The sequence below is a fragment of the Homalodisca vitripennis genome, chromosome 3 (assembly GCF_021130785.1).
Source record: "Homalodisca vitripennis isolate AUS2020 chromosome 3, UT_GWSS_2.1, whole genome shotgun sequence".
Taxonomy (NCBI): Eukaryota; Metazoa; Arthropoda; class Insecta; order Hemiptera; family Cicadellidae; genus Homalodisca; species Homalodisca vitripennis.
In genome coordinates this window covers 191,824,054-191,845,616 of record NC_060209.1, presented here as the reverse complement: position 1 = coordinate 191,845,616, position 21,563 = coordinate 191,824,054, and the positions used below count along the sequence as shown (strand labels likewise).

General features: G+C 33.3%; 1 protein-coding gene across 4 annotated transcripts in view; it reads left to right on the top strand.

Annotated features, from left to right (window-relative positions):
- The first annotated feature begins 8,764 nt into the window (after nt 1-8,764).
- Nucleotides 8,765-21,563, top strand: part of LOC124357924 (SWI/SNF-related matrix-associated actin-dependent regulator of chromatin subfamily E member 1-like) — a 35,835-nt gene continuing 23,036 nt past the window's right edge. For 3 of the 4 annotated variants that reach the window (XM_046810043.1, XM_046810044.1, XM_046810042.1), the window contains exons 1-3: nt 8,765-8,900; nt 12,373-12,451; nt 20,927-20,971. In XM_046810043.1, coding sequence (XP_046665999.1) covers nt 12,376-12,451; nt 20,927-20,971 — 121 coding nt within the window. In that variant the 5' untranslated portion in view covers nt 8,765-8,900; nt 12,373-12,375. The remainder of the gene's footprint in view (nt 8,901-12,372; nt 12,452-20,926; nt 20,972-21,563) is intronic. The other variant, XM_046810045.1, reaches the window with a different exon arrangement.

Genomic DNA, 21,563 nt, shown 5'->3' with positions numbered 1-21,563 from the left:
TGATTAATTTCTATGAAAGCTTATAAATAGCAATATTAGGACATTACATAAAAGATTCCGAATTTCCAAAACGCTTACGGCGTGTTTTGACACAATTAAAGCATTGGGTATGATTGACAAAGACATCTGTTTAGTTAAGTTATATAGTCTTGGTCTAAAACATACATGCCAGCTTTCGTAATGGCACAAATAGTTTGTATATGGTCATATTTGTGACTGCCTAACCATCACCACTGGTTGAAATTGGAATAGTGAAAGAGGAACTACGCTATAAAAATAAAGCATGAGATCATATGTGTTCTATTTCGATTAGTTTATTTATGTCTGATTCGAATATGTATTAAATTGATTTTTTTGACGTGACAACGTCTTAAATTAGGTTGCGGCTCGGAGTCACTCATGAAAAAGTCTAACGCCCGGTAACGTTACGATGCCCGTCCAGTGGGTCCGCCGCACGGGATCCGCACGGGATAAAGCAGATAACTGTGGGTCCGCCGCACGGGATAAAGCAGATAACTATGTTTATTTCGTGAAAATGTGGAGTGCTTAGATTCGTCATTTACAACAACTACAACAATAAAGGTAAATAATTGTACACTGATATTTCATTATCGTAAACTATGATTGATTGATTAATTGTTAGATTGACACAAAAGTTGAGAAACTGAGTTTATAGGTTATGCCATACTATTGACAAATGTTGATAGTGTTAAGTAAATTATTAGTTTAAATCACTCTGCAATCAATCGTAATTCAGTCGATTGAGAAGAAACAGCGCGTATTGCTAGTCAAACATTTAAAATAACAAATTATAACCTCTAACCTGTCATAACAGTGCGACCAAACAAACGAACTAAACCGACCAATCACCACGCGCGGAGTTAGAATTTAACTGTGTTTAGCAAGAATTTCAAATTCCAATTTTAGTAAATGTTTTATTCAACTTTACCATTTACAATAACAAATTTTAATTATTTTCAAATTATGTACAATGTTTTAGTAAACAAAATATATTTCTATAGTTAAAATTTGTGCAATTCTTATTTTCATTCAATTCCTTGTTCCTATTGTGCAATTTAATAATATTCATATCAATAAATATTCTACCGAGAAAAAGACGTTGTCACGTAAAATCTTCGCCCGTAAAACCGACTTTACAGTCAACCATAATTTTTTTTACTTCAATTTATATTCTACAGTTGTAACAATTATATATTTCGGATACTCCATAAACTAATAATAAAACATAATGTTCCTGTTACTCCTTATGCTGAGAACCGGTCGTAAAACAACCCACATCGTCGTCAATTAGAAAAATATAAGAGAAAGCGATTAATGTGCGGAAAGAGTTGTTGTCAACACAAATGACGAACTGTAGTAGCGCTAGTGTCGGAAAACCCATTTTTTGCGTCAAGAAGATTAGGGATGAACACATGCACTGACGGCGAAATCACCTATCTTTGCGCGAGAAATAAACTTAGAGCTGCCTAATAACGCCATTTGCAGCTCACTCCATTGTATATGATAAGCCCTCTGAAAATAATAAAACCCTTGATTAATGACATATTTTTTAATAGAATAAAAATGACTGATTTGCTGTTTAAACTATGTAGAATAAACATTACATAATTTTAAACATAATGATTATTATCATAGTATAAGCATTACTTAACTCCTTGACCATACTATTGGACACTGACTACAGTCTATTCGAAGTGTCATGTTTAATGTTAATACCACATAATAAACCATACATTCAAATTATAGTAACAATAACTATATTACGTGGTTTTCCTTAATTAATTTAATTATTAAAACGGGTAATACTGATTCGGAGAAATGATACTGATCAATTATAATAAACCACAACTGTTAACGCGTAGATGATGCCGACCACTATGTTAAGATTGAGCTTGTAACGAAAAGCCAATATCTAAAAGTTTGAAAAATTTGTTATTTTTGCAGAAACATATTTTTCTCGACAACTACGATCAAACGTTTTTATACTGGCCATGGCTTAGTTCTTTGTCGATTAGTTCTTAGTAAAATAGTTTTATCTACTTAATTATTTGTGAGAAGCATTTATTATACTAATTGCTATAGTACTTGTTAGTAGTATTTGATGGATTTACATTTTCAATCGTACCGTATAAATCTCCTAAGAAGCAGTTGCACACTCTTTGTTTTACGGAACAAAGAGCTTATGCTCAGATAAGTAAAAATACGAAATAAGAAGTGTTGAATGGGATATTAGGCTATATAAAATGTATATCCTTAGTGTGTTAAAAACAAATACAAAATAAATAATAATAGAAACAACTTTAGGTCAGGAAACTAAAATAAAGAAAAATTATGTATTTGTCAAATTTGTTAGTACCGAGATTTTGGAGAAAATTACAGGAGTAAGAAGTATATAAAATATTGGAACCGCTTTTAAAACACAAAACTCCAAGGGAAAGTCTTGTAAAAATACAAACAAATAATGGCACATAGGACTACATAAACTGTGTTTTCAGTATAACATGATCCTTTGATAAGAAATAAATAGGCGATACAAAACAACCAACTAAATTTGAGAATTAAAAAATGTTGGAAAATTCAAAAAGGCCTAGGTAGAATAGTCTAAAACTGTTCTACACTGCTGGTTTGAAAATCATCACATGACATGGGATAAAGCCAAAATAACACACCGCGAGGAGAATGTTTTCAAACTCAAACTTATTGCTACTTTAGCAAACCAGACAAAATTAGCAAACCAGCCGTTAAGTCAATTTTCTATTGAAGATAAGCTACGTTGGCTTACAGTTTAAAAATGAATTAACTATGAAACCTAAAACGGTTTTTACAATAAAAAAAATTCAAATAATAAAATTCATACACAAGTATATAAGAATAAGAATTGCACAAATTTTAACTATAGAAATATATTTTGTTTACTAAAAACATTGTACATAATTTGAAATTAATTAAAATTTGTTATTGTAAATGGTAAAGTTGAATAAAACATTTACTAAAATTGGAATTTGAAATTCTTGCTAAACACAGTTAAATTCTAACTCCGCGCGTGGTGATTGGTCGGTTTAGTTCGTTTGTTTGGTCGCACTGTTATGACAGGTTAGAGGTTATAATTTGTTATTTTAAATGTTTGACTAGCAATACGCGCTGTTTCTTCTCAATCGACTGAATTACGATTGATTGCAGAGTGATTTAAACTAATAATTTACTTAACACTATCAACATTTGTCAATAGTATGACATAACCTATAAACTCAGTTTCTCAACTTTTGTGTCAATCTAACAATTAATCAATCAATCATAGTTTACGATAATGAAATATCAGTGTACAATTATTTACCTTTATTGTTGTAGTTGTTGTAAATGACGAATCTAAGCACTCCACATTTTCACGAATAAACATAGTTATCTGCTTTATCCCGTGCGGCGGACCCACAGTTTTCTGCTTTATCCCGTGCGGATCCCGTGCGGCGGACCCACTGGACGGGCATCGTAACGTTACCGGGCGTTACACTTTTTCATGAGTGACTCCGAGCCGCAAACCTAATTTAAGACGTTGTCACGTCAAAACAAAATTTTAAATAATAAAATTCATACACAAGTATATATAAGAATAATAAAATTATATATACTTTTATTATCCGGTACTGATTGGCTGCTGCGGTTTAATTCCTGTGCTGCTGTGCTATCTAAAATGTAATAGTCGGCTTCTTGGAGTCAAGTTTAGTGCTAAGTAGTGATGGGAGAGTCGAATACTTAAAAGAATCGAATACAGTGAATTCAAATTCACCCCTGCATTCGAATACTTTTGCTCAGCTGAGCGTTTCTAACAGACAGGTCTAGCTAGACCTGTCTTACTTCTTTCCCGCAATCTATTGTTCCTGGGTTATTTCACTTGTTTGTCACGAATTCACCACTGTATTCGAGAATATGTATTCGAATACTTTTGCTTTATGTGCCTTTGGCTTTTGGTGCCTCGTATAAACAAGTCATACCCATGATATACGAACTTCAGAAGAAATATCTTTGTTTACCTGCTACTTCAGTTCCGTCTGAAAGACTATTTCCCACAGCAGGTCTTGTCACTAATTACCGTAGAAATAGACTGAAGCCAGAAAACCTCAATAATATTTTGTTTTTACACAACAATATGAAATAAATATTCATATTTGTCTTTATTGCTTAGAACTGTAATTTTTAAATAATGTGTATTTTTAAATTTAATAATTATACAATTAATTATACATTTTTTCAAGTATTAAAATGTTTAATTATTTTTTCAAATTATGAATCTCCCTTAAATTATTCTTTTCAAAGTCTCCATATATGTATTCATTTTAAACCTCATATGAATACGAATACAACTCTTGGATATTTTATTTGAATATTATTTGTCAGAATAAACGAATACTCCAGGTTTGAATTAAATTCTTCCAGAGAAATTGTATTCATTTCAAAAGTATTCGAATTCATTTTGATCTATTCGAATATGTGCATACTCTGGCTGTATTCGAATACTATTCGATTCTGTATTCGATTCTCCCATCACTAGTGCTACTTTGTAGTAGAGATGGAAAATGTCGTTGTTTAGCTGCAAACGCGTTGCGACGTTATTCTGCCAACCGATAACAGGTTGCGGCAACGTGTTATTTTAGCAACTGTTATCGGCTGACCGTTGCGCCTCGTCTATCCATTGCGCAACGTTGGTTCAATAACGTTTTTCCAGTGGCTGTTACCTATAGAACGTTACTGAAATACCGTTACTAAAACATGGACCACCATTCAGTTAACGGACTTTGTTACTATTATTAAGTGTACAAAAATTCGTCATTTAGGCTGCTTAGTCTAGTTACTATAATTTATTTTGAGATAATTAAAAGTATCTTTTGGTTCAATTAAGTACAAAAATACAGAATCGGGTTTTTATTGTTTGAATGTAAACATTTCACAGCGCATTGTACATTTACACTATAGATAAACATTAAAATATTCAACTGAAAAATGAAATATTTTTAGTGTATTAAATATAATTTACACTAGGGATTACTTTATAAAAGCTATAGACAAAATAATACAAACCAAATAAAAACGTTTCTGTAAATATTATTATATTAAATGAACACACCCTAGGCTTTTTTTATAAAAGTAATTTATATACAAGACTAAAAGTTCTTTAAAATACATTTATCTTAAAAAATAACGTGTTTTAATTGCCCAAATTGGTATTTACACGGAAAATTGACAGTAAAATAAAAAACCGTTAAATACGTGTTAGTTACACTACTAGTATGTAAATGAAGAATACATTAAATGGATACATTACATCTAAAATATAATTATTACGAATGTGAAAAATACATATTTGATTATAAAATATATTGAAATAATTATAGCCTACAACTTAAGTAAGATTTTGTAAGTGTAAAGTAAAAAACGTTGGACAGTGATATTTAGCTATAAAAATGTACTGCTGTGATGTATACATACATATTTAACTGATAACTTATATTAACTACAACAAATAGTAACACAAATGACGTTTATAATTGCAAAATGTATACATAAAAAAAACTATTTATCACAATATAAACAAAATGGTTAACACTGTATTTCTAATTAAATCATATAGGAACACTTTATAAATTACAAATATATACATACATAAACATATTGTTCAAATGTACATTACAATTACACTGTCAAATATTGTACTTTAGATTAAATGAAGATACACGAATGTATGGAGATTCAAAGACACAATTAAGCATATTTAGAAAATAAAATGGGCAATATAACCAAACTGTACACTATGGCTTCATATAAGATTAATTGCAAGAAAATGAATTACATAATTTCATATATTTAACTTGCAGAACTTATATATAACTTAAATTTTTTGATTTCTATTTACTGTAGAAGATTTAGATTTCCATTCAAAAACAGCAACTGCTCTGCTCGTTTTGAACTCAGTCTTGATCGGCGTTCTGTCAAAAATTTCCTGCTTTAGAAAAAAAGTCGTTCACATGGGACGGATGTAGCCATGACGTTAAATTTTAATTTCACCCAATTTGCTCATAATAGGGTATACATGTTGATTCTCTTTCCACCAGCCCATAGGATCTTTTTTCCGTCCTAGATAGCTGTCATCTAGTACCGGTTCAACTCGACAATTGCAGCGGAGGTCTTCGTACCTGAAAACCACATTCCTTCATAGCAGTGAACTCCAAAAGCTTACAACGCGTTAAAGTTAAACAAAAAGTAAATACGTGTAGTTACAAGTAAAAACCCTAATTTAATTTATTGAAAAATTCTAAATTTATGAATAAAATTTTAAAGCGGTTACCTGTAGGTTTCTCCTTGGCAATTATGTTGTCAACGTCCTCCCAGACGGAAAATTTTGCGGAATCTACGTTGCCATCTTTGTTTTGAGTGTTACCAATTTCTTCATTCATCTGCTGTGCAAGGTTTGCCATGTGTCTCTGTCCAGATTGCAGCTAAAAGTTCTGTACATGTTTTTTTGATCAATTGCTTTGCAGTTTCGTCTTTGAAGACAGCAAGTTTGAATCTGGGATCTAAAAAGGAGTAGCAAGTGCTATTGTTTTGCTCGTGTTTCAACATTTTCCATGCGTTTCTCGAGACCATGCAGCAGTTCATTAATAATTTATTTTGAATAAACTGGTTTGAATGGCTCCTTTTGCATTTTTTTACACACGGGACATCAGGGCCTCTTGTTAGGGGTATCACTTGGCTACCTGTCACGTAGGCGTTCCCCACTAATCTGTGAAGTGACCTCCTCAAAAGGACGTAAGATTGTGCTTAGCTCTTTGCATAATCCCCACTCTTCCTCTGACAAAACAGGTAAATTTTTATTTATTAAAGCGATAGTAGTTTTTTACCGCGTCCTGCAGCTCTACAAATCTGGAAACCATATAAAATGTAGAGTTCCATCTCGTTGAAACCTCTTGAATAAGTTTTTTTGGCTCAAGGCCCATATTTTTCTGGGATATCAACAGTTTTTCAGTTGCATTTGTGCTCCTTTTAAAAAAAAGTCACTATCAATTTTATTTTGTCAATTAACATTTTTACCAGCTTTAACGCATCCTGAAGAATCAAGTTTAAGGTATGGGCAAAACAACCAAAGTGCTTCAATTTCAAGTCCTTTTGTACCGCCCCTTTGATGTTACTGGCATTGTCTGATACTACGACTAAAATCTTATCAAATAAATGAAATTTTGTCAACAATAGTTTTGATCTCTTTTGCTAGATTAGCACTTGTGTGAGAATCAGACATTTTTAGAACATTCCAACAATATCGACTTTATTTCATAATTTTCTGAAATGTAATGGACAGTTACACCAAATAACTTTCAACATTTGTAGAAGTCCAGGTATCAGTGGTTAGACATACACTTTGTACTGAGTTTAACTCATTCCGAACAAAATTCAAGCATCTCTCATGTTCAGCTGGAATCATTACTATTGGAAATTGTTTTTCTACTTGGCAATTTATATGCGGGATTCAAAGCCGACACAAAGTTAACAAAACCTCTGTCTTCGACAATTGGAAAATGGCTGAAAGTCAGTAATAAACAACTGTAAGAGAAGTTTATCGAGTTTTTTACGTTGAGTCTCACTCAGCTTTTTAGATTGGGGTAAAAATGATCTAATACTTGAATGGTTACCGTCACTAGAAGATGAAAAATATGCACTTAGTGGATTTGAATTGGTTAGCGCTTCTGAACTTGGTTGTTCGGGTTCATTACGTAAAATTGATGTAGAGCCTATTGTAGAGTTTTTAGTAGAAATTAAAGCTGTCGTAGGGCCTTGGCAAGTTAGTTGAAGTTTTATCTTTTTTTGGTAATAAATTTACAGTAGGATGGCGCTTTTCAATGTGGTGTCTAAGATTAGTTATAGTTGACTTATAATTTAATACTTGCCCACATAAATCGCACTTAGCAGTTTTTATGTCAGCGTCAACCACAGTATAGTATGTCCACAAGTAACTGGTTTTTTGCTTCTTGTTACCACTCATTTTTAATATAAATTAATTACAATGTAGATATTTATAAATAATAAAAACAGTAAACACACAAATTAAACGTGTTATTTCACATAACTTAATCACTCTACAATTTATTTGTCAAGAATTATTTTAAAGAAAACATTAAGAAAATATAGTTATTTTAAATAAAAATTTAAACCACATATAGTTTAATAAGGCAGAGATTACACTGTATGTTGCTCTTGAACAAATTAAAACAATTGTACTGCGGGTGTGGGAATGGGATCATTAATAGAATAAACAAAGTGAATAATCAGGTCAGGTTTTCATGTCCGAACAGGCACCATCCCCTCCCCCAAGCCGCAATGTCGGCGTCTCCAGTATTTTGATTATTTTACTTTACTATATTATCGTTACGGGTGGTGTTGTAATAACAGATCAAGCTGCTGTTGTCATTGTCAAGCCGTAGTAGATAGATTCCCGGCAATGAAATAATTGTCATCCTACAACTCTGTTGTTTGTCATAACACCGTTGCTCAAATAACAGGTGAAGAGTTTCCAGTCTGCCGCTATTGACTGTTACCAGCACAGGCTTACCGTTGCGGCAACGAAACGAATGAATTCATTGTTCGTTGTCATCCTGTTATAACAGGGAGTTTCTGATAACACGTTGCGGGGATAACTGTTGCCGCGCGGCAACACTGTTATTTATCCTGTTATGTTAAATAACGCCCATCTCTACTTTGTAGCCTTTGGCACTTGGCAGTTGTAGTTGTAGGGTATAAACTACTAACATTGATCATGGAGGGGCTGTTGGCGTTTCGCTAGTGTGTTGTTGTCAGTTTAGTATATTTGTGAAGTTACTCGTAATTCCAACGTTTAAGTAGGTTTCTGATTCGATTTCATACCTTTTATATTTAATTTTAAGCCTACAATGTGTTGAATAGTATGTTAAAAGTAACGCAGACGAATATTTTGTGCCAGTAGTAGTTTGTTATGGCTTATAGACCAGAATTTCTTTTCCAAATAGCCTATTGATAAACTGTGTTTTTGCAACCTAATTCGTGACCTTTTACTATATTGTTTTAATAAGTAAGTTTGTGATGGATGTAAGTACTATTTTCTACATGCCATGCACAATTTAAGTTGTCCTGATAATGTGATGGTAGGCAGGTAGGGTAAATATAATGTTTTTAATGAGTGGGTAGTAATATTAATAGTAAGGCGTCTCCAGTGTAATAAGCGGCCACCAACACAATCAAATCAGGGTACTAATTTATCGATTAGAAATACCTAAACCATTATTTCTCAAGGTTTAGGGAGCTTTCCAAAGGCTTCCTGGGACACCATGGTTGAGCGACAGTGATTAACCCTGGAACTGGCGGTCATATTTCTCTCAGTGGCAGAGTGTTTTTAGTACTTCATACATTGTCTTATATTTATTTTATTATTACATGTTTACTATAAAGTACCTATGTCATATTATATATTTCTTTATTCAGCATTGTTCAAGGAACATTTTTCACATATATCATTAAAACAAAAAAAATACCCTTACTCTACCTCTTCAGGAAAAAAATGTTTTTTAGAAAAAAGAAAAAGTTATTTCAAAGTTTTTGGTTTGTAAAATTGTTGTTGTTAGTGATACGTAAAATCCAAAATATAAAAAAGGAAGAGCATTTAATTCTGAGTAAAAATAAAACAACACATAGTTTGTTCCCTAGTAAGGGAACAAACCCCAGCAACTCCAACAGTCATCTTCCACAGTAGACTAGACCAGGGCTGCCCAACCTACGGAGTCTGTTTTATGTGGCCCGCCTTGTTGCCAAAACAACCAACTTTGTTTACAAGCATTTGAAATATTAATAAATACAAATTTTGAGAACCAAGCAGTCCAGCCGATTTCACGTAGAACGAGCCATATTCATTTGGTGGAGTATGAGTGTTGAAAGAAGTAAAGTAGTTGCAGACAGATTTCACTGACTACGGTGGTGGCTACCGGCTGGCGAATAGAGCACGCATAAAGCACAGCACAGCGCGCGGTGCGGCGGACGTAACCCCTACCCAACTCAAGGTCACCACTCGCTCACGTAATTTGTATGTCCTAGTATCCTAGTAGGCTTAATTAAAATCAATGTAGCCTATTCAATTTATTGGTGACTTTTTTATTGTTCCCTCAGAATTAGAGCAAACATCCAAAAGTCTGGGTTTATATTTATTTCTACTAAAAGAACCAAAAAACATAATATATTATAAACCTTTACCCAATGATTACATAGTATAAAACCTAGATAGGCCGTGGACTCTAACAAGCATTACAGCAGTTGAAGCCAACGCCGCCATCTTGGTCAAGTATAGAAGCGTCAAATGCAGTCTTTACACGGAGAAAAATGTTAATGGGCGCTTTTCAAATACACTGTCGTTTGACCGACTTACAAGGAAGTTAAAAATTTCGAAACTTCGCATGCAAACAAAAAAATTAGTGTTGGACAGAAACGGTGCAATTTAAAATTATAAAATAATTTTATTACTAATTAATATTACAAGTTTAAAGTTAAAACTGTTTGTATGGTTTTTAAAAACGTGACATGAAAAAGTTGGTCTCCGAGGATTTTTTTTATTTTTTGGGTAGAGAAGTTTTGTAAGCGACAAAGTTTGTATATAAACACTTGAATTTAGCTTATTTTGTCATAAAAATTTTTTACAAACTATACTCTGGACAGGAAGGAAGGTTGAAGATAAGCGTATTCAACACGGCCGCGCGGCAGTAGTCGCGTCAGGATTGTACTCCGAACCTGGCCACTGCTCCGTAGGCCGCTTCCTATCATTGTAACCAAAACTCTTATTATTAACTATTACGTAATTATTAAATACTTAATTACAACACTACATTTAACTGTTCATAATTTAAATATTTGCAAAACGGGTACTTTTCGCCCTGAATATTTTATTTTGTATAATGTGTTTTATATTTGACACATTGACAACATTTATTAAAAGTCTCAATACGACTCAGGAAACTTGGTCAGGTACAAATAATAAAAACAACTCATTTCAGTTTCAAATACTGTACATTTAATGGAAAAAGAACATTGTTAGATAAATTACAAAAGATTTAAAATTAACTCAGGAACTTACTGTTATTGAGTTTTAATTTACTATCCTAAAAACGTTATTATACTACTTTAGTTAAATGGCTTCTAACTTTATTTTTATGTAATAACTCATTAACATTTTTTGCATGCTTGTGTAAAGCGAACTGTGAAATACTTCTTACACAACGCTTTAATTAACAAAATAATATGGTTTTGTTCCGGTTCTTGGTCAACACTGTGGTTTCCGACAAATAAGTTAATGTCAATACACTTTCTCATAACTTGCACAATCATTACTAGAAGCAAGTTTGTTGTTGTCATTAATTTATTTGTTTTTTTTTTTTTCATTAATGTCATTAATTTCCACGGCTCTGGACTGGTTAGCGGGTGGCGTTGGCGCTCGGTACTAGGGTGAATCATGCTCCGCACCGCCATCTTGGTCTAGGTTTCGGGCTGTCCGAGGCTGCTTCACCGAGCGCCTCCCATGGCCTATCTAGGTTTTATACTATGTAATCATTGCCTTTACCTAACAACTAATAAATAATAAGAAATTACAAATAATCAGGAAACAAGGGCCAAATAACCTTAAAACTCATATTTTGCACAAGATTTCTGGAACAAAAACCCCGGGCAATACGTTTTGTTTGGGGTTCCAAATCCCCTGGGATGTTGGCCCGCCTGGCCATAAAGGCTTTACAATGTGGCCCTTGGGTAAAAAAAGGTTGGGCACCCTGGACTAGACCTATCGAATTGCCCATGAACCCCAGAATCTCAACATTTGCGGTTAGTGATGTGCCGCTACTGGACATCCATAAGGTTGCCCAGATTGAAGTGGCATATCGGTTTTTGCTGTGCCCAGTGGTGGGTTCAACTGGTAGATATAAACCAGCCAGAAGTGATCCCTGCTGGGTGTTTCAAATTCCTTAGTAGCTACTCAAGGATTGTACCTTGAAAATCTCATAAAGATTGATTGTCAAATGAGAAATTCTTTTCTTTTCTCTGTCATGTTTTGTATGGTGCTGTCCAGAGTGCGGGAATTGAAAAATATAAAAACTAAAGTGCCATAACTGGAAAACTAAGCGAGATATAAATTCCAAATTTGGTAGTTTTACTTATCTTTACATATAAAACATAGCTACCAAGTTTCATACAAATCTGAGATGGTGGGTGAAATGGTGTGGTTGAACTGACATGGAAAATCCTTATGTAAATATAAACAGCTTACAATCTCTGTAACTGATTGTTCTTACATGATTTCAGGAGATGGCTCTACCAGTGAACTACAAGCAGATTGCTGCGGCCACACCGGTACAGCAGCTGCCACCCCAGCCCACCAACCGTGAGTGATCCGTCGTAACCTCTAGCAGCTTCCGTAGTTGTTATATACCTCCACTATGTGTGTAAGGTCACTTAATGAACGCTTAGGGAACCATTCATTTGAAATTTTATCTTTAGAGATGAAAGCCAAAAATCACTGACTGATTTTCATCATCACAAATCTCAGGAACTTAATGGATAAACATGAGTCGTGTAGGTATGCTCGAGGCGAGTTTTTTTATGTTTTTCATTACCACTTACTAGAATTCGTAGAAAACTGCGATATCACTCAGGAGAACTCAAATTTTTTCATAAATATTGGATACTGAGGGTTGAAATATGGATTGAAAATTAAATTAATTTCACATTAATGGTAATGGTGCTCAATGATATCCGTATATGAACCTATTTTTATCTCATAGTATCTGATACAATTTTTATTCAAATTTGATTGACAGTACATGGTTTAAACTTAAAATGTTTGTATGATTGTCATAATTTCAAGTGCCCTTGTGTCTTAAAAATTTGCAAAACATAGTATAACTACACTACTAATACTTAATATCTTAGACTGACTTTTTCACTGCACACATTCTCATGGGAAGAGAGAAGTTAAATTTTTGTTAGTCATTGATGTTAGACATATAAATAATTTTTTGTGAACAACTTTATACTTACAATTTCAAAAATTAGTTCACCCTAGATCTGTGCATTGATAAATGATCTTCAGTATTTATATTACTATTGTTCTTTTGATCACAATTTTCTTGCTTTTCATGCTCCTTACGTGGTGAGGCGATTAATGCTTCAACACATTATTGAATACTGTTTTTTAAGATAATGAAGAGGAGGTGACTGACTATTAGTTCAATTTCCACAGAATTTATAACTAACCCAAATGCCCTGTTATTATTCTGTAATTAATTAGATGTTTTTAATTATTAAATATTTCTTCAACTAGTAAGAGTATGAATTTACTAAGACCAACTCTGGATAGGAGCCTACAGGTACAAATACCGAAAGTGGATGAGTGATTCTCATGCTCACACTAAACAGACTCAATAGCTGCAATGTTATTGGACACTTCCTCGGTAAATGGCAGAGTCAGCATGCAAGTGAACTTGTTGTTATGTCTCAATGATAGACTCAACGTAGTTTATAGATAATTTCCTCATTTTTAAGCCAGGGCGGATGATGTGAAGTAATTAACAGAACATTAAAAAACCCATCCCGTTCTAGCCTGAATATGAAAAAAGTATAATAGCTGAAAAGTCAACCCAGGGCAATTATATGTAATTATATATAAGCATTTGCAAAAAATTATTGAATAAATAGCAATTAAACTTGATGTCCTCTTAATTAATTTTTTTTTTAATTGACTAATTCCTTATGCAAAGGTCTTCAGGTGGTGCAAGCGGTTTAAAATGGGGTTGTTTTATTTTAATCTTAGATTTATTATTTAATTTAACCCTTTTAACCCCGGCCATTAAATTAAGTCATGTGCCAGAAATCCCAAGCCATTTTCAGACAAAATGTAAGGGTTTTGTAAAAAAATTCATAACTCAGTTATTTATTAAGATATTTAGGTAATTCTTTTTTTGTTTTACTTCTTTATACATGTAGCTTACGGAAATATACAAATAAAATTATTATTTTGAAAGAAAATTTTGGTACTTTGGGATTATACCGACCACACCCAGACATGAATCGTTATTTAACATTTTGCTTCTTGATTACTAGATTAGCGTAGAAGACTATTTCGTCAGTATAAAACATAATTGTCTTATCGCAAACCCCTCCCCATCCTCAGACAGAGGTCAAAGTCGAGCGTCTAGTAGATAACGTGATTGCAGAGCCTCGCCGCCCGTTCAGCTGGTGCATCGCTTTGTTGTACTTTCGTGTTTTACCTCTACATTTCTCCAAACACAAAAATTTAACAAAAACAAACATTTACCAAACTAAACTCTTTATTAAAAAAACACTCAAAACTTGTTTTTATTCTTGATCACATTCCGCCACCCAAAATGCGAGTGCCTCCGGCCATCAGCGCGGGCTTCGACAGCACCTTCGGTGCTGCCCCGCGCTGATGTCGACGAAAGAAAAACATCCCTCGAGATAGTACCTATCAGTAAAATATCAAATTCTAGAGGGGCTAATCAGAAATATAAATTGAATTGAAATGGAAAGGCAATTATGTACCGTGCAAATCACGTGATGCCGCGCGGCCTGCCGTAATCAGGATTCTCGAGAAAGATAAGATAACAGCGACAACAATACCGATCACAATACCTGGAAATGCTTGTAAGTTTGTAATTTTGTAATTGAAGAGTTGTTTTTTCGTTCTATCATGTTTGTTTCTATAAATTTCTATTTTTGTGTTCTTCATACTGGTGTGGTCGGTATAATCCCAAAGTACCAAAATTTTTTTAAATACATATACATATATAAAAAATAAATAAAAATGAAAACATTTCAAGTTTGATCATGGAAACCATATAGATAAAAAAATATTTGACACAAAAATACCCATTTACTTTATGATATATTTAATCCTTAATAAAAGGAAACAAAAATTATAGGCCTACCTTATTTACAAGTGGAGTAACATCAATTTTTGTAAAGACGTGTACATTTTTTTTTTTTGCCATTTCTGGGCAAGGCAATGTAACAAGACCTTTGAAATTCACAGTACTTAAAATAAACATAAAACCAAAGTTATTTCTGACAAAATAACTAAAAATGTTAATAATCTAATTTTAAAAAAAGTTTTAAAACAATATTTACATCACTACAAAATGTTTTAGCACTTGTGGTCACAAAAACAATTGGAGTCACTAATCACATCCACACCATTTGCAACTAGGTTACTAATTAGTGTATTTTCACTTACGGGAGACTTTGAACGATGTCTTTTACTCATTTTGAAATCAAACAAATAATAAACTAAACTTTAACTGCCTTACTTTACACTGCTTTAACCTAAAACTGTGAAGAAAACGGAATATTCACAACCACGTGATATACAGCTGTCTGCAACAAGCGTGGGCAGTCAGTCGAGACAAACTGCAATTGCTCAGTCACAGACTGACAAAATACGAAGTCAAACCATTACAAACTAATATATTTCAATGCAAAATATCGTTGTGCACAAGTCTGTGAAATTTCAAAGCATTTGGTGAAATAGGTGGCCAGTAAAGTAATAAAAAGTGCACGTCCGCACTATACGGACGTCGGGAGTTGACGCCATTTTTACGACGTCCGTACTATACGGACGTCGGGGTTAAAAGGGTTAAGCCCTAATACACAAAAATAGGTACTTTGGGATTATACCGACCACACCAGTTTGAGGAACACAAACATAAATTTATAGAAAAAAACAATATAGAACGAAAAAGCAACTCTTCAATAACAAAATTACAAACTTACAACGATTATTAATATTGTTAATGGGTCCCTATATTTCTCCAAACACAAAAATTCAACAAAAACAAACATTACCAAACAAAAACTAACCTCTTTATTGAAAAAACACACAAAACTTGTTTTTATTCTTGATCACACTCCGCCACCCAAAATGCGAGTGCCTCCGGCCATCAGCGCGGGCTTTCGGTCGCTGATGTCAACGAAAGAAAAACATCCCTCGAGATAGTACCTATCAGTAAAATATCAAATTCTAGAGGGGCTGATCAGAAATATAAATTGAATTGTAATGGAAAGGCAATTATGTACCGTGTAAAAAACTTAAATAATCATGTGATGCCACATGGCCTGCCGTAATCGGGATTCTCGAGAAAGATAAGATAACAGCGACAACAATACCGATCGCAATACCTGGAAATGCTTGTTGATTGATGGAATGTTAGTTCTGGTACTCAACTACATCGTTTTATAACGTTCTAAGTCCATTGAAAAAAGTTTAAAGCGTTGGGGGCATATAACGGAATCTGACCCACTAATCTATTATTTTTTTTTTTTTTTTTTTTTGTGTTTTTCTCTTAGGACAAGAAGCTTATAAATTGCACTTAGTCCTTTAAGAACCTTTGCACTGCTTCCGGAGTGACAGGGTATTCAGGATAGGCAAGGTTAGGGAGTAGGGGCCGCCTCCTGTTGAGATCCATGAGGAAGAATTAGGGCACTACATCTCAAAGTCATGTCTCCCCGGAAGAAGGGGAGGCCAGCTCTGAACCAGCCTCTCCAGTCAAAGTAGGCAGGGGGTGGCACACCCTAGTTGAGGTTAACAGGAACCTCTGAGGTTAGGGAACAAACCCCACCAACTCCAACAGTCATCTCCCACAGTAGACTAGACCTATCGAATTGCCCATGAACCCCAGAATCTCAACATTTGCGGTTAGTGATGTACCGCTACTGGACATCCATAAGGTTGCCCAGATTTAAGTGACATATCGGTTTTTGCTGTGCCCAGTGGTGGGTTCAACTGGAAGGTATAAACCATCCAGAAGTGATCCCTGCTGGGTAACACTAATCTATTACACAGTAAAACACGAAAGTACAACAAAGCGACGTACTCGACAGAGCGTGCGGCGCACCAGCTGATAGGGCGGCGAGACTCTGCAGTCACGTTATCTACTAGACCGCTCGACTTTGACCTCTGTCTGAGGATGGGGAGGGGTTTGCGATAAGACAATTCCTGTTTTATATTGACGAAATATTGTTCTACGCTAATCTAGTAATCAGTGGAAGCAAAATGTCAAATAACGGTTCATGTCTGGGTGTGGTCGGTATAATCCCAAAGTACCCAAAAATATTTTAAAACGTACTCCACAAGGATTGATAGGAATTTCAGGTAATTTTGTCATGGGTAATCATTTCTAAAGAAAACAATGACTAAAGATAAGAATGCGATTCTTGTATATTATTAGTATGACAAAGTCATACACGTAAAAGAATTATTTTATAATGTTTTGTTGTAAAAATATATTTTTAAAGTAAAAATTATTATAGGAAAGTGTTGAGTGAAAAACAAACAAGCAATTAAAGAAAATCTTGTGAAATTACAAAAATCCACCTGTCATTTTGGGAATTAAGTTTGCCCAAAATATTTTAGGATTAATAGATCAAATTAAACTATTTAGTTTAAATATAACTACCCTATGTGAACTGTAGTTTTATGTATTAGTAGTTTGTGTTAGCATGTGTGTGTGTCTTATATTATTTTAATTAAATTCTCTGGTCTCTACTGATGAATCAATTTTATATCACCTTTTAAATAAATCTATTGTTGTGCATTTTGATATTTTTGTTATACTAATGCTTTGATTTCAGTATAAAATACTATATTAGACGCCTAGTTTGCCATCAATTCATAGATACCTACATCATTATAGCCATTGCGTTTGTTTAAAATTGCATGCTACATATTACTGATTGTTAGAGTTTAACTCTCAATTTTAGTATATTTCTGGTAGTCAGTTGTACTTTAGAATGTACGCTATAGAAACCATTACATTGCATGATGATTATTGTTATAATGTCCTATACTTGTTTTTACTAAGCGTTGTGTAGATGTTTATTATAATGTACATATTTCATTTGTCTAGTTGATTTTTGAATGCTATTTATAGTATACAGTGTTCTGAGTAACTTAGAGTGTAATTAATCTTTTCAACTTATTACTATGTATGTTATTTAGATGTCTTATGTATATGTAACAGTTTTTAGTAATGTAGATTGTGGGGTTTATCAGTAAATGTAACAATGTTTCTATAATTTAATAATATTTAAAACCCAAAATACTGTAATTATTTAAATTTTGCAATAGTTAATAAACACACATTGTGTGCAGGAAGTATGGGGGCAGTATTATGTTTTTTAACCATTTAAGTTAAAGCAGAAAAACTGTGTACATTAATGGTATGTATAAATACCTACTCTTCAAAGCAAATATCTCATTTTTCACTATATCAGGTGATTGTCCACAAGGATTCAGAAATTTTTAATGTGTCTTAATAACACAATACCGCTAATCCGACATCTATGTAAATGGTTTACTCTATACCAAATAGCGGTGGTTTATGAACGTTTGGATTGATTTACAAATAAATATAATTGACATTGACTATTGCAACAGATAGTTTCCTTGTCACAGACTTACTTGAATATACCCTCCTAATCAGTTCTGGTTATGGCCAACAGTAGGCCTATTATATCTGTTTGGAGAAATCCCATTTTGTACCCTTGCAGTGATAGTTCTTTCGTCTTGTGTAGTGTATGGAGTAGTAATTAATTCTATTTGAAAATTGTATAGTTTCAAGTAAATAGTACAATAAACAAAACCAAACTTGAATTATATGAAGCTAAAAGAATTAATATTGATCTCTTAGATGTCTTACCAGCAGTAGCGGAAGTTGTATATGTTACAATTCATTTCAGACCTCTTGCAATTAAGTATAGTAACAACGTGTCAAGTTTTACTGCTTTATCTGCAATGGTTCCAAAAATATAACTGTGTCCCCATAACGTACTCTTTTTTAAGATGATTTTTCTGGTACAGAGGTAAAATTTTACTAAGTTATAAGAAACGTAGATAAAATCATAAAGATTAGTTATTTCTCTCGGCATCTCACTCCTTGACTCTGTAGTAATAATTTCAATTTTATATTTACAGACCCAGACCTTTAACCTGTTGACGAGTGCGCACGGCATTTGCCGTGCCCCTATGACGGTCCATACTGAGTGACTCATTGACCAGTGACAGACTGTTAGGGAGTAAAACAAAAAAAAAACTTTTAAATGTTAATAAACTTGTTTATTATAGTTTAAATGTATATAAAAATACATTGTAGATTGTTAAAAGCAATATCCTTGTTTTAAAACTTTGCTAATATGTGATACTGCTCAAAACAAGGATATATACAAAGGGCGACCTCACATGTTGAACATTCATAGCTGGTTTCTTTTATTCTTTGTCCAGTTTGAGTAGTGTGTTTGCATGCACACGTAGCACTGCCTGAGTAGTTTTCGCTTCTTCGCGTTATTCTTGGGGAGTGGCCTTATAAAATGGCGACCTTGGAGGCGTAGCGGGTCTTGTGTCCCGCCTCCGCAAAATAGTTTTTTAAGTTATCACCAGGTGCCACCACGATACAGCACTAGCAACACTGTACAGAGACACTATTAGGAACAACCGAAAAGTTCCAAAAATCTCCGCTAGACGTCACAGTAAGTCAGTGAGAACAAATTGACAGTCTTTAGTCTGCAACAGAAAATGCCGTGCTTCCTCATACGGGACCAAACGGCAAATGCCGTGCGCACTCATTTGGGTATGTTTTGCTGCACTCGTCAACAGGTTAAAAGTAAAGCGAGATATTAGGCGTAGCGTGTCTGTATGGTGTGAAATTGGTGGAAGTGGGGGGGGGGGGAGAGAAAGAAACAGAATTTCTTATTTATATATTTGCTGTTAAGTCTAGCAATGAAAAATTACCAAAATCATAAAAAATAAAAAAAAACTTTAATGATTAGGTGTAAAACATATTTCATGTTAAAATTTCAGTAGAGAAAGTCTATACTTAGTACTAGTTCTTTATTGGGACAAAAAATTAAATTTTTTTTGAAAATTTGAGTTGAAAATTAATATAAAAACCTAGTACATGTTGCCAAAATTGTTTTAAATGTATTTTACACAAAAAATGTGCTGTAACTACATTTTTGAATAACAGTAAAGTAAATACAACATTTACACTCTTCTTTGTATTTATATTTTTAGCAATAACAATTATAGAAGTCCTAAACATCTATTTTCTCAGTTTTATACGCCTGATCACACTTTTACTGGTAACTTTAGAACCTTCTACATAATGCAACAAATGTGTTTTTTTTTAATACTAGTTATAATTTAAAAGCTAATTGGAATCAGATTTTCTATTCTTTGGAAGCGGATAAATTTTCTTACTGTACTCCCACCGAACTTTTGTAATAAACTTTTGACCCATGAGGGTTGGCAAAATAAACCTAAAAATGGGAATGTGCATAAAAAAATCTACTTTTGTGTAATGAAAGTTCTATATCTTGTTTTAAAGAATGATATATTTTGTTTGTCTATCTATACTTTTTGTTATTAAAACAAAACTTCTTTTTACACAATGCTTGAAAACAGTCTGCCAGTAAGTAAATGGACCACAACTATGCAGTGAATTGCCCATTATCATCAAACTGAAATGTGCAAGTGATGACATAGCAATGATAACCATCAAATCTGGCTGTATGTTTTGGCGGGATACAAATTTTACGCATAAAATCAAAACTTTTTTGTATTTTTCGAGTGACTCTTGTTGTTTATAGTCAAGAAATACAGATGCTTTTAGTTGATTCTAATGAAAATGTTTAAAACAATTAGGTTTCTCGTGTAGTAGAGTTTTGTATGGTCAAGGAGTGAAGTGCCTCTTGTTAGTGTAGTATACTCTCTTGACTGACTGTGTGCTTGTGCGTGGGAATGCCTTGCTAGATGTATCATTTCACTGTACTTGATGTGTTTGTGTGCTAGAGATGGCGACCTCTGGTGCCCCCCTGACTTTCAACATCCTCAAAGGTGAGAACTGCTCCAGACTCACACTCTACACTATCTCGTATTTCACAATTAAATAGTTTTATTTTTATTTATTGAATAAGACTAATTAAATTGTGTTTTTCCGTAAATTCTTATTCAGTATTCACGTTAATATGAGCTAGAGAGCTTCACTTTATTTTTGGGTAAATAACTATGAATAGAAGAACAGGGTTTAACTTCATTTACTCTTTGAATAAAGTAAAAACTGATTTAATTTAATAAATTATTAATTTTAATATTTTATTTTTAAACACTGCTAACGTTTTAACCAATGATAAATATGCCAAAAATACTCCACACACCTGGGAGTTTATGGCTATAAATTAAAGCTTTCATAACAATACGTCATAGTTTAGAGCCTTCTTATATGTTTCTGAAATAAAAGAAAGTTTTAATATTTTTACTAAATATTAAATGTATTTCAATTTGTAAGAAACTAAATACTTTTATAGTTCCTCAACTGTTGAGGTATATATTAGAATAAAAAATAAAAAGTTAAGTGCATTATTTACTTTGTGTTTTCCAAATAAACTAAACATATGTTATACTATTTTGCCTTTCTGTAGGAACTATA